Raw genomic sequence first — 13300 nt, forward strand, 5'->3', positions numbered from 1 at the left:
ACCATCCATGGAGGTGGTGCCGTACCCATCTTCTCTGGGTGACACCATGTCCTCTTGTGGGGACATCAATCCTTGCAGGCATGTTTGTAACAGGTATATGTGATATCGTCACTTTTAGGGGATCAAGATGAGACATAGTGGGGACAGACCACGACAATTCCTGTCGTTCCTGTTGAACATTGACGTTCTAATCTCCCCCTACCGATGGGAAGACTGTCTCATCAAAGTGACAATTCGCAAGTCCAGCGAAATAGAGATCGCCTGTCAAGGGTTGGACTTATAGTTGGAGGCCTATGTCCAACACAAATATATATATATGCATTTGTTGCAATGACTCATGTTGATGCGCTGTGGCGGCGCAATTGGCACATAAACCGCACACTCAAATATGCATAAGTACGAGATATTAGACTCGAACCCAGTCACTAGCTGTAACACAAATAAAAGTTGAGTGACTGCTATGAGTCGTAGACGAATTAGCATAGCTGCATGCGATATTGCATAACCCAAGCGGAAATATTGGTGTGCATTACCAAAGTCCAGGCTACCATCGTAGTCTTTTATTAGTGGCTTTTCCGCCAGACCAATTGGGTGTGTACATGGGAATATGATACTTGATATCAATACCCAATGATATGCAATAGTCATCGAAAATTTTCGATGTAAACTCTCTAGCATTATCAAGTCAAATTGACTGAATGGGATGATCTGGGTAGTGAGCCCGTAGCCATATGTTATGTGCTAGGAGTGTAGTATAAGCAGCATTACGAGTGGATAATTGCACAACACGTGACCAGCGTGTTTGCGTATCAACCAACGCCATAAAACATCTATACGGTCCTCAAGTTGGTTGATCCAATCCACAGAATTCTCTTAGATTCTTTGTAAGAATGGAATTATTTCCTCAATCTCCTTTGCATAGGATGGTCTCAATCCTAAAGAACAGGCTTTACAGAACGAAATATGGGCTTTATAATCAACCAATGAGGCTTTTGGTTAAGCCATAATGTCACAATAGACTTGAGAAGTAGAGAGAGGAGTTTATGGTGTCAATGCCATGTATTTGCCGCACGGGGTAGGCGGCGCCGGCCATGTATGGCCGGTCTTTGCACAATCATGGCGCCATGAGGCGCATGTGCAGCTCCTCGAACCAATTCTTGGTCCTTACTTTTCTTCGTTCTGAAAATGGATGTCCGTGTAAAGTCTTTAATACACGGATCATCATGTCAAAGCCTATATGTGTCAAAATCCCATAAGTCGTCTCTCATGACATGGTTGGATTCAATAACTCAAATAGTGGTTGCATACAACCCACTAGAGCGACACATAAGTTTCTCTAATACTCGTTTATGTCCGTAGTCATTAGAGGTGATGCAAATGAACTCTGTCCATTCTCATAATGTGTTTCCACATGAAAACCATTGGCTCTTATATAATAAAGTTTGAATTAAGGTATGTCCAAGACATTAAGTAAAAGAATTGACACTTTATTAATAGCCAATGATTACATCAAAGTTTCCAAAGTCTAATCCAAAATAAAAATCAAACTTAGACGAATCGTAGTCACTCAATCCGTTTGGTAACTCCAATCAAATATGACCAGGGAAGTAGAGAGATGTTGGTGGAGCGAGACTCTCTTAAGTACCACTAATTTCAATGACTTTTCTAGACATCATATTTCATTGGGTGCGCCACATGAGAAAGAGTTAATACAATTGTCATTTATTGACTAAGGCATATTGCCATTACAAAATTCTTGGAAATAAAAGACTACTCTAAAAATCTGCGGCATTTTGTCTTCATCGCCAGATTTAAAGTCTTCTTGAACTCGATGTCTTGATCACTGTGAGGCAGCTACCTTCTTAGGTACATTGCAAACTCAGGCCCGTTGATCAGACGTTCCATATCAGAAACAGATACCATGAAGAGGATTCTCCCTTGATTGAGGCGCATTGGCGCAATGTGCATGGTCCCTAGGACCTGAGGCGTTGGAAGATTATGACCATGGCCAACGTTGGCTCTATGGTTTCCAACCCTTAGTCCCTCAAAATCACTGCTCCTACGGTGGCGTGATTGTCGCCTTTGGCGACTACCTTCATGAGCATTTCGATCATATGGATCATGACGTCTATGGCGACTTTCTCTAGCCATGGGACTATGCTCTGGATAGCTATCTCGAAGCCTATCAATTTCTCTTCTCATAAGCTCGTTGTCTTGCCTTTCAGCAATTTCCATAGCTTCAATAAGCTTTTGAAAGCTTGTGATCCGTCTTGCATTTATATGAGTCCGAAATAAATCACAGGACCTCATAGCATAGACAGGGAAGGTATTGAGGGTTTTCTCAATCAATTGTTCTTCTGTGATTGTCTTGCCACAGAAGTGCATCATTGCTATGATGCGGAGGGCTTCCGAATAAAATTGCATGACTGTGTCAAATTCAGAAAAGCGAAGATCTTTCCATTCTGCTTCTGTATTCGGAAGGATGGAGTCACGAACATTGTCATATCGTTCGCGAAGCGCTTGCCAAAGCTTTATAGCGCTATCCTCATTTATGAACTCAAACTGGAGGTCACTATCCATGTGACGTTTCATGAAGGCAAGTGCCCTGGAAATATCTTTCTCAGTTTGAGGGTTTGGAGCTGTTACTATAGGACAAAACTCTTGGATTGTATGCAATAAGTCACGGGCAATAAGGTGGAGCTCAACATCTTGAACCCACGTTAGGTATCTTTTGCCTGCATAATCCAATGGAACAAAATCGAGTATGTTCGAGTTTGACATCCTGAAAAAGGGGTGAAACAAGAACGAATTAGTTTCAGAGCTAACCTTCCACGAAAACTAACAATAATAAGATTTCCGAGCTATGCTACCAAGAAATCGATTTCCAAGAATCTCTTTTGGATTAGACCAAACAATGATGTTTTAATATGGTCACAATTTAATGCTTACGGACGCTCTTAGTCCAAGCATTGTGAACACTCTTAGTTCGTTTAATTATGGACACTCTTAATCCATACGAACACTCTTAGTTCGTTAAGCGTGAATCCCCACAATTCCGCTTTGTTAAATACTCAAAATCATTTGACAACATATATTCCAATATTCTGCATAAAATAAAAGAATTTAAAATACATGAAAGCAGCAACTTTAATTACAAAAACTTACATGATGATTTTTGGGCTTGAGAACACGCGCGTGTTGATGCAGGCGTGTAGTTAAATTTGACGGAACCTGGTCGGAAATTGGCAGTTGGTGGGCTTCCCTTCTCCCTTCTTTTTTTTTTTTTTTTTTTTTTTTTTTTCTGGGCCCACTGCTTCCCCTTCTTCTTCTGTGCGTTTCTTCTTTTCGTTTTCTGTTTTTTTTTCCTTCTTTCTTTCGTGGGCAGCGTGGGCTGCAGTGGGTTGCAGCTGCACAGGCAGGTGGCAGCGTGGGCTGCAGTGGCGTGCGCAGGTGTGCAGGCGGGCTGGTGCGCAGGGCTGCAGGCGAGCTAGTGCGCAGGCAGGCAGGGCGCGGGCGGGCTTGCAGGCGGTGTGCAGGAGCTGCGGGGGTAGCAGGTGTTGCGGGGGTAGCAGTAGTGCGCGGGTTGCAGGCTGCAGGGAGGCCGGCTGGAGGCTGGGCTGCAGGAGGCTGCGCGGCTGGTGCAGGGACGTGTGCGGGCTGGTGCGGGGACGTGTGTGGGCTGGTGCGCAGGAAGGTTTCGGTGTGTAGTTAGGGAGGTTGCGGTGTGCTGCTGCGGTGGGCTGGCAGATGTGCTGCACGAGCTGGAGGTTGGTGGAGTTGACGGCAGGGAGATAAGTTTTTTTTTTTTTTCAAAGCTAGGGTTTTTGGTTTTCCTTTTTTTCTGTTGGGCTAGGGTTAGAACTCGTGCTGATAACGTGTTGTAGGAGAATGGAATTGTGTTTATTATTGATAATAGGAGCCCTTTAAATAGGGAGTTACAAGGTACCCAAAAGGTAATAGAATCTGATTACAATTGAATACCTAGAACACATTCCTATTACAACTCTAAACTCTAGTTTGTAGAGGCACACATTATGTCGACATCCTTCAACATTAATTTGTTTCTCTTCTTCATTTCGTCCTCCATATAGGAAGGAAGAAAATGTTAATTTGATGATGACATTTAAGTATCGTCACACTCATTTGCCATCTCTACCTGAAACGCTAGTTACCTGTTCAAAATGAAATTCTTATTCATTGATTGAATACAAAATTCTAGTTTACCTTTTCTTCTCTAAACTTCATATATTATACTAATGCAATGTCCTTTTACAACTTCACGGCCAAACCCTCCACCCGCAACTATTCGCCGGTATAAGATTTTTTTTTTTTCAAGTTTCACATATACCCCCTTAAATATTGACAAGATGATAATAGTCTGCAGGAAATAAAACCAGTACGTCGTCAAATTTGGAGACTCTTTAGCAGTTACGTAAAAAGGTTTTTCCAGCTTTATACAAACAGTTGGACTGGATTTTGGTAAACTAGAAATCTAGTCCTGTTTCTTCATCAATGCGTTTGATTTGGGCAGTTGCAGAGGTTAATTTTCTTTCAACTATCATACATACATTTTAGTCTTTATTTTAGCAGCTAGATGCATGGTTCTCTTTTATCATGTGGCGATGTCTCATAGGACCCCCAGCTGCCAATTCCCAGATCATGTATTGAATGTCTGTCTCTACCGATCGAACAACAAAACTACACAAAACAGCATCAATTTTCAGTATGGGCATTTCCAGTGGAGAAAGAAACGTTCATGTGATTGAAACGTCTGAAACTTTCGTGATTGTGTATCCAGTCATAATTCATAAACACTAGTATATATCATGCAAATTAAAGATCAGATGATTAGCAGACATGTGGTATCTTTTGGCCGGAAAGAGGAAAAGTTAGATTAATTTCAGTTTTCAGTGTTATTTTACATCTGCGACATATCAGTGTTGTCTCCATCTCTCTGCTTTAAGATTAGACAAATTCTGATTAAGATCGTTAATGGTTTCAAACAATAACGTTGGATGTAAAAAAAAAAGTGCACGTACAAATTAAGTTGATCTTGATTATGATCTGAAATCCCTAAATTAATGGAAGTTTGCCTTGCGAAGAAAAAAGAAAACCTCAATCGTCCGTCCAAACTAATCTAATCCACCTTAGTCGTTTCGTTCTAATCGAATTCAAAATCTAACTAAAGAAGCCGGTTGTACATATTAATTATGGTCATGTACGTCTTGTATTGAAGGATGGAGGATATGTGTGGTCGTTGAGTCTTGATCGAGTTGTATACGTGTAGCATGCTTTACAACCATATAAAGTTATAAACCAATTCTCCTTGAATCGAAACTCAAAAATCTATGAACCCATCGACACAAACCAAATTATTGAATTCGATCATCCAACGTTATAATGGTTTCAAACAATAAGTCAGCACTGCTTCTATAAATGTACGTACCAGCCTAGCTAGTAGCTTCTGATCCAAAGTCAGACCAATAAAATGTAAGAGTTTAGGATTTTAAGTAGCGCAGTTAATACCCCTTGTCTTGTGCTTCATCATGAAGTTGACAGCTTTGCGTTTCCTATTCTACCTACTCTGGAGTTGGGGTCTCCCTCTTCCCATTTTACAAAACAGGGGGATGCCAAATAGGCAAATAAAATGAGCTAGCTTTTAAACATATTCTATGAACCTGGCCCCTTCACTTTATGTCAAATACATCTCAGCTAGCGTAATGTGGCATGCATTTGACCGGCCCCGTTCACATGGTCACCTACTGACCAAATATCATTTGATCAGTCACCGTTCGATTGAGATCAGACGGTTCACAGCTCTCATCTCAGATTTCATCACTTAACTGTCAACCGTCCGATGTCAATCGAACGGTGACTGACCAAATAATATTTGGTCAGTAGGTGACCAGGTGATCATGACTGTGCATTTGACTAGTATCTTATACATTCTTACATCAGCCTTGAACAGTAAAATCTTAAGCATATCTAGTATTCAAGTTCCAGAAAGAATTCTCTCAGAAAAAAAAAAGAAAAAAAAAAGTTCCAGAAAAAATCTAATTAATTAAAAGCAAGACTAGTGGGCTATCAACCCATTTTATGGAAGAGGGGTTATCATCAACTCCATTAATAGCCTCCATCCTATCAATTTAGAGCTACCCAAACTGGTGGTCAGTCAGTTCTATTCCCACAATAATGCAATCCTAAACATGATTTAATCTCAATAACAACCAGGTCACGTCCCATTCACCACGGCAAAATGTGCCCATTATAAGAAAATAAATAAATAATAAATAATTTTATAGGCTGGACTCTGGAGAGGGAGTTGAGAAAATAAATGTATATAACTAGGGCTGTTCTGGTCATTAAATTTCTTACCATTATAGAATTTTTTCTCTTTTCTTTTTGGAAGGTTTACTAAGCTAGCTTGCTTGTATTCAATTACCCAACAAATTCTACCGCATTGCCAGGTAGGTATACCCAGAAGAGTAATTCATTCAAGCTTGCATTTTAGTCTGTCTCTGGAACTTTCACTCATGTATAGCATGATTTTTTTACTATTGCAAGTAAAAATGAAAGAGAGAGAGAGAGAGAGAGAGAGAGAGAGAGAGAGAGAGAGAGAGAGAGAGAGAGATGGAAGAGCTCGAGTTTCCTCCTAGTGACAGTGAGCTGTCTATTCACCAATGGAAGAAGATGATCATGCGAGATAAGAGAGAAGGAGTTACCCTAACGTCCACGGCCTCCTAACAAACCGTGGCATTCATTTCACCATAAAGAGTTTTTCAGTTGTATTTCAAAGTGATCATAAATACTTTGCCAAAAAATAAAAAGTGATCATAAATACAGTTGGGGCTACTTGGAGGCTCCTGCACATAACATTCTCTGTGTGGTATTTTTTCCTCTTTTTTTTTTTATAATTTGTTTTAAAGTCCCATCACTCCCATGGGAAGGAAATTTTATTATTTGTTTATTTTGATGCATGAATTTGTGGTAATTATTGGGTATATAAATGTGGACTCACACAAAACAAGGCCAACCAGTGGAAGCCACATACAGGGAAGAAGCTGCAGCAGTTTCTTCTGTGAGAGTGCTTTTCTGAGACCTCTGTCTGCTACCTTGATAATGGCTTTGGTTAAAGGAGCACTAGTACTCAAGAAGCTCATTTTCTTTTTGGCTTTGTGCCTCATCAGCTTACTCTCTTCTTCTCAAGGTTCTTCTTCTTTCTCTTGCTCTCGATCTCTTCTTCTTCTAATACCCTTCTCTTGCTTCACTTGCACTTTTCTCTCTCTTCCTCTCTTTGTTTGTATGTGTTTTTGGTGTGATTATTAGTTCATGTCTTAGTAGTACAATAGCTCTGAAATCTGAAAATCGAAATGAAGTTTTTCTTTTGGATGGGCAATAATCTATCCTCATATTCCTTCTGTTTTGCCATTTCAGTGTTTGAAAAAACTTCTTCACCTTTATGTGTGGCTTAAATTATTTTTCTTTTTCATTTTATTTTGCTACATAGCATTCCCCTTCTGGAGCTTGTTTTTGTTTCACTAATTAATTGCAATTCTTAGATAGGTTTGGGGGGTTGCCACTGTACAAGTACAATTTGGGTATTTAAAAATTCGTCTTGGCTTCAATTTTGCCATAGATAATCTTTTTGTGTTTATTTTCAAAACTGAAGTTAAACTTCATTCACTCTCAGTTTCATTTCTCAATTGGAGTTGAAGTACAAGAATTCTGCAATTAGCAAGTTTGGCTACAGTGATACAAATTCTATTGATCAAATCTAAATTATTTTCTGTGCAGGTAAGGCGGCGGTTTACAATGAATTCAGATACCCATTTATAAAAAAAGCAAGCTCTTTCCCATCTGTATCATCATCTTCATCAAGTGGCCACAGCAATGACTATGACTACATAATTGTGGGAGGAGGCACAGCTGGGTGTCCTTTGGCTGCAACCCTCTCTCAGAATTTCAGTGTTTTGGTGCTCGAAAGAGGGGGGGTGCCTTTTGCAAATTCCAATGTCTCATTCCTACAAAACTTCCACATTGGCTTGGCAGACACTTCACCTAAATCTCCTTCTCAGCCCTTTGTTTCCACTGATGGAGTGATCAATTCCAGAGCTAGGGTTTTGGGTGGCGGCAGTGTCATCAATGCTGGATTCTATACCAGAGCAAGCCCAAGGTATGCTCCAGATCTTCAATTTTGCTTGGAATGCAAGAAATTGTTTCAAATTTTAAGCACATAGCCTTCTGGTAAATAACAAGGGGAAGAAAGTTTCGTTAAAGAACAACGTACCATTATCTTCCCAGGGGAGATCTACCCCCTATTAAGTTTCTAATCAACTGAATTTAATAGTTAAGCAGAGTGGGACAGAACAAACAAACCAAGAATTCATGAGTTTTGAATGATATTTATCTGGAATATGGAAGACTGCCGATTATATTGTTAAGCTTCAAATTTACATCAAATCATGGAGAAAGTGAAATGATGTTTCTTGATTTAATTTCCAAATATAGTTTTAACCCACATTAATGAAGCACGTACTTTTCAAATCGGTAGGCATCCCTTACAGAGTAGATGAGATGCGCCATGTTAGTATTAATATTGCAACCCCTCCTACCACCCCACCACCCCATTAATTGTCTTGTGAAGTACTGTTCATGATTTAGACACTAAATGACTAATCAATTGTGTCCCAATGCATTAATTTTCTTGATTTGTTGTTGATTGTCTGTATTTAGATAGAAAAAGTCACTTAAAGTTTAAGCAAAGAAGTGTCTAATGAAAACAAACCCAAACATATATTTTGGTAGCTGATAACTATGTCATTAGAATTTTAAAATTTCATTGTTGTGTTGATGGTGACCATGTGATGGTATTCATGACAAATTGACAATGCATATCATTGTAGTCTATATTAAGGCATTCATAATTTCATCTTTTCTCTTTTCTTTTTTTTTCTTTGCTTTCCTTTTTCTATTTATAAATGCTAGTTTTCTGGCTTTAATTTCTATTCTTGAATGGAGCTGATGTAGTTACTATTTGATAGACTGAAACATTTAGGGAAGCCACTATGTGAGCTTGCACTTTTGCATAGTGGTCCACTGGTCCTTTGTATTACTAGGACAGTATATAACCTATGAGTCGATGACCTTCATGTATGACTTCTTTGTCTTAAGCCCACCTACCCTATATTTCTGTCTATAAGAATCCTTGACCGCTAAATAGGAAAAAAGAAAGAAAAAAAAAAAATATGATAGGGCACATAGCTCAAGCAGTCATCTATCTCTCTATCTCTTATAATTTATTACACACACACACACACACATATTTTTCCTCTTTTTTTACACACATATTTTTCCTCTTTTTTTTTTTTTTAATCAAAATAGCTCAATCAATCTTTCTCTCTCTCTATTTTTTTTTTCATATAAGTTGTTGGGTTGGAAAAAAAAATTAGGATTTTAATTTTATAGTTGTCAATTAGTTATATAATTATAAATTGACCCGTAAAATGGGAATAGGACACTTTGTTCAGTACTGAAGCTACTTTCTGTGGTATTTACAGGTTTATAAAGAGAGTGGGATGGGATGCCAAGCTAGTAAATGAGTCATATCCCTGGATTGAGAAGCAAATTGTTCACGAGCCACTGCTTGAACCATTTCAGATGGCATTCAGGGACAGTCTTTTGGCTGCTGGGGTCTCACCTTTTAATGGATTCACTTATGATCACCTTTATGGAACCAAAGTTGGTGGAACCATTTTCGATAGATTTGGTCGTCGTCACTCTTCTGCTGAATTGCTGTCTTCTGGGAATCCTCAGAAGCTCACAGTCTTGATTTATGCAACAGTTCAAAAGATTCTTTTTGACACATCAGGTATAGCGTTACTAACATATGAAAATCCATTATTTTTCTGTCACATCTTTAAGAGTCCAATAAATTGCTTCTACAGCAAACATCCTTAAAATTTTGGATTTGGTGACCAAAAAGAAGCCCTCTCTTGGTTAAAGGTATTTTCGGTTGTCATTTAGCTGGATTTGAAAGAGATTCGGTTATTAAAATCAAGCAATTTGGTTAAAACCAAAACCCCTGTGAACCTTAGGAAAAGGAGCTTCGGCTTAACAACCAGAATCCCCTTGTAACTGTACCAAAAGGTCTTTGGTTTGCTCCTAAACGTTTCAAATTTGCATATAATGTATAAGTGACATTGGGAATTAGGTTTTAGAATATAGTGATTAAACAAGTACTTCCTCATTATACAGGGAAGAAACCAAAGGCAGTGGGAGTTACCTTCAAAGATGAAAATGGGAACCAACATCAAGCATTTCTTGTTGATAAGCCACAGAGTGAAGTACTATTGTCTAGTGGAGCAATTGGAAGCCCTCAAATGTTATTGCTAAGCGGTATTGGACCCAAAGCTGACCTAGAGAAGTTGAACATTCCAGTGGTGCTCAATAATGAGTTTGTTGGAAAAGGCATGGCTGATAATCCAATGAATGCAATCTTTGTCCCTAGCAGAAGAGCAGAAAAGCAGACGCTAATCGAAACTGTAGGGATCACCAAAATGGGTGTGTACATTGAAGCTAGCAGTGGATTTGGGCAGTCCAAAAATAGCATTGAATGCAACCACGGAATCCTGTCAGCTGAGGTAACATAAATAGTACTTCTACCCCAAAACTAAACTAAGTTTGAAGTACTGTTATTTGGGATTTTCTACATTTAGAGTGTTATGAACATGACCTTGATATTTGTTAATGATGTTCAAATCCTTTTGAGTTGTTACTTGCAGATTGGACAGCTATCTACTATTCCTCCAAAGCAAAGAACCCCAGAAGTCATTCAAGCTTTCATCAAACACAAGAGAAACTTGCCCCATGAGGCATTTAAAGGAGGCTTTATTCTGGAAAAAATTGCAAGTCCAATTTCCAAAGGAGACCTTAGCCTGATCAACACCAATGTCGATGATAACCCCTCTGTCAGCTTCAACTACTTCAGCCACCCCTATGATCTTAAGCGCTGTGTTGATGGAATTCGAATAGCCACAAAGGTTGTGCAATCGGAGCATTTCACAAACTACACAAGAGTTGACAAGCAAACTGTGGAAAAGATACTTAACATGAGTGTGAAGGCTAATGTTAACCTCATACCTAAGAATATCAATGACACAAAGTCATTGGAGCAGTTCTGCAAAGACACTGTCATCACTATTTGGCATTACCATGGTGGGTGTCATGTGGGCACTGTGGTTAGCCCTGACAACAAAGTTCTTGGTGTCAACAGGGTCAGGGTTGTGGATGGCTCGACGTTTTCTCAATCCCCCGGAACTAATCCTCAGGCCACTGTCATGATGATGGGCAGGTATGCATCATTATATATATGTACAACATGTAAAGAAAACAACTAGAACTCAATGTGTTGGTGTTAATGTGTGTGTTTCGGTATGCAGGTACATGGGACTGAAGATCTTGAGAGACAGATTGGGAAGAGCAGCTGGTATATAATAAAAGGAAGTAAGACCTAGGTAATTAGTGGGAATATTAGAGTGACTGAGGCTTAGTTTTGCAAGTGTGATGTAATGTGTTGAAATGATTCTTACCAAGCTAGAATGTGTAGAAATTGGCTTGCCCTGGGAATCCATGTTTCTATCTTATTATATCTCCTAGTTCATGATTTCAACTACTGTTGTCCAGAATGAAACCACCTTCAGCTTGTTAGGCAATGAAACTAAGAATTGAAAATCAAAATATTTTGAGTGGTTTTCTTATTCAAAAATTAGCATTCAACTGCACCCGACATTTACAAGTTTATCAGCTATTTGAAGCAGTCTTCTTGCTTATTGCCAAAAAGTACTTCTTAAACTTGAATTGTGAAACATAAACTCTAATATTCATATGTTATGCCATAATTCTAAATCAAATTCCCTCTTTAACTATTGTAACTTATATTGTTCTCGTACCTGCTGACCTCAACATGACAAGCTTAGTCACATCTCATATCGGTTTTCTGTAGCTAGTTATAATCTTATATTGCTGTGTTCTTGGAGGTTTAACGAGGGATGGTTCTCTTCTTTTTCTTCTGTTAGAATTGAGCTTTAATAGTGGTAAAAAAAGGTGGCCAGGTTTCATGTCCATTCTCTGTTCTATGTATTCTGTTGATCTAGTTTAAGTGGAGGATAGAATTTGGGACATTTATAATTAGAGATAATGCAGAAAAAGATAAAGGAAGAACAAAGAAGATGAAGATAAATATCAATCTGTAATGCCTCATAAAGTCTCAGTTCACAACCCTAATCACTGCCTTATATAGCCTTGCGTTTTCCACACACTTCAAGCTAACCACCTCTCTTCTTGCTTAATCAACTGATCAGCTTCCTAACTAACTCATTTAACCATTAGTTACCTAATATGCTTTTAGGACAGCTGTGAAGTTGTACTCACAACCTTGGCAAGAAGAGCATGGCTTGTCGACTCGAAGGTCAACATGTCCTAACGGTTGCTACATGCCCCCTCAAGCTCCAGAACTTGGGACCAGGTTGGAACAGAGGACCATAAATTGTAGAGAAGCTAATCCGTTTATCAGAAAGTCTACAAGCTGATCTGTTGAAGGCAGAAAATGCAGCTGAAGCTTTCCTCTAATCATATTTTCTCGTAAAATGCACATGCATCTACTTCAACAAGATTAACTTTTGAGTTATGATTGGGATTTTTTGCAAATGACAATGCAAGGTACGACAGTTCTGAAGCTGCATCGGTCAGTGCTAACTCTGCATTCAGCTTCTGTTGATGACCTTGACATGTAAGTTTGATTTGTGGAGTACCAAGACGTAGGAGCAATCTCCCAAGAGAATAATGAAACCGGTTGTGGACCTCCTGTCGTTGGATCACCTGCCCAACCCGCATTTGAGAACACTCCTAGTTCAAGTTGAGCTATTCTGTATGTAATGCTATAGTTAAGTGTGCCTTTGATGAACCCAAGAATCCTTTTTACAGTAGCATGGTACATTTCTATACCTGTAAGTGCCTGCATAAACTGATATACTGCAATCAGCCCACCAGACTTCTATAATCCGAATTCCAAAACATCATATCCTATGGAAGCTTAGAAGTCTGCCCTAAAGCAGTGAGCATACCAGCCTTGTAAAGAATGTCATGTGCTCATATGGTTTGGGAGAGTTACGTATCATGTTTGAGATATTGTATCTGTAACCCCAACACGTAGCGAAATAACTCCAAGTCTTTCAAATAAACTCCTGTGCAAGAGAAGTTCTCATGTCTTGGACATATTTTTCGAACTTTATTACTTACAAGA

At 39.1% G+C, this 13300-nt stretch overlaps 1 protein-coding gene across 1 annotated transcript; it reads left to right on the plus strand.

Moving 5' to 3' along the window:
- The first annotated feature begins 6988 nt into the window (after positions 1-6988).
- Positions 6989-11647, plus strand: LOC133725413 (protein HOTHEAD). The gene is made up of 6 exons (XM_062152662.1): positions 6989-7207; positions 7795-8173; positions 9558-9868; positions 10255-10640; positions 10782-11350; positions 11439-11647. The coding sequence occupies exons 1-6, from the start codon at positions 7120-7122 to the stop codon at positions 11491-11493; spliced, it is 1788 nt and encodes a 595-aa protein (XP_062008646.1). The 5' UTR covers positions 6989-7119; the 3' UTR covers positions 11494-11647.
- The last annotated feature ends 1653 nt before the right edge of the window (positions 11648-13300 follow it).

Source organism: Rosa rugosa, chromosome 1, assembly GCF_958449725.1.
Source record: "Rosa rugosa chromosome 1, drRosRugo1.1, whole genome shotgun sequence".
NCBI classification, from domain to species: domain Eukaryota; kingdom Viridiplantae; phylum Streptophyta; class Magnoliopsida; order Rosales; family Rosaceae; genus Rosa; species Rosa rugosa.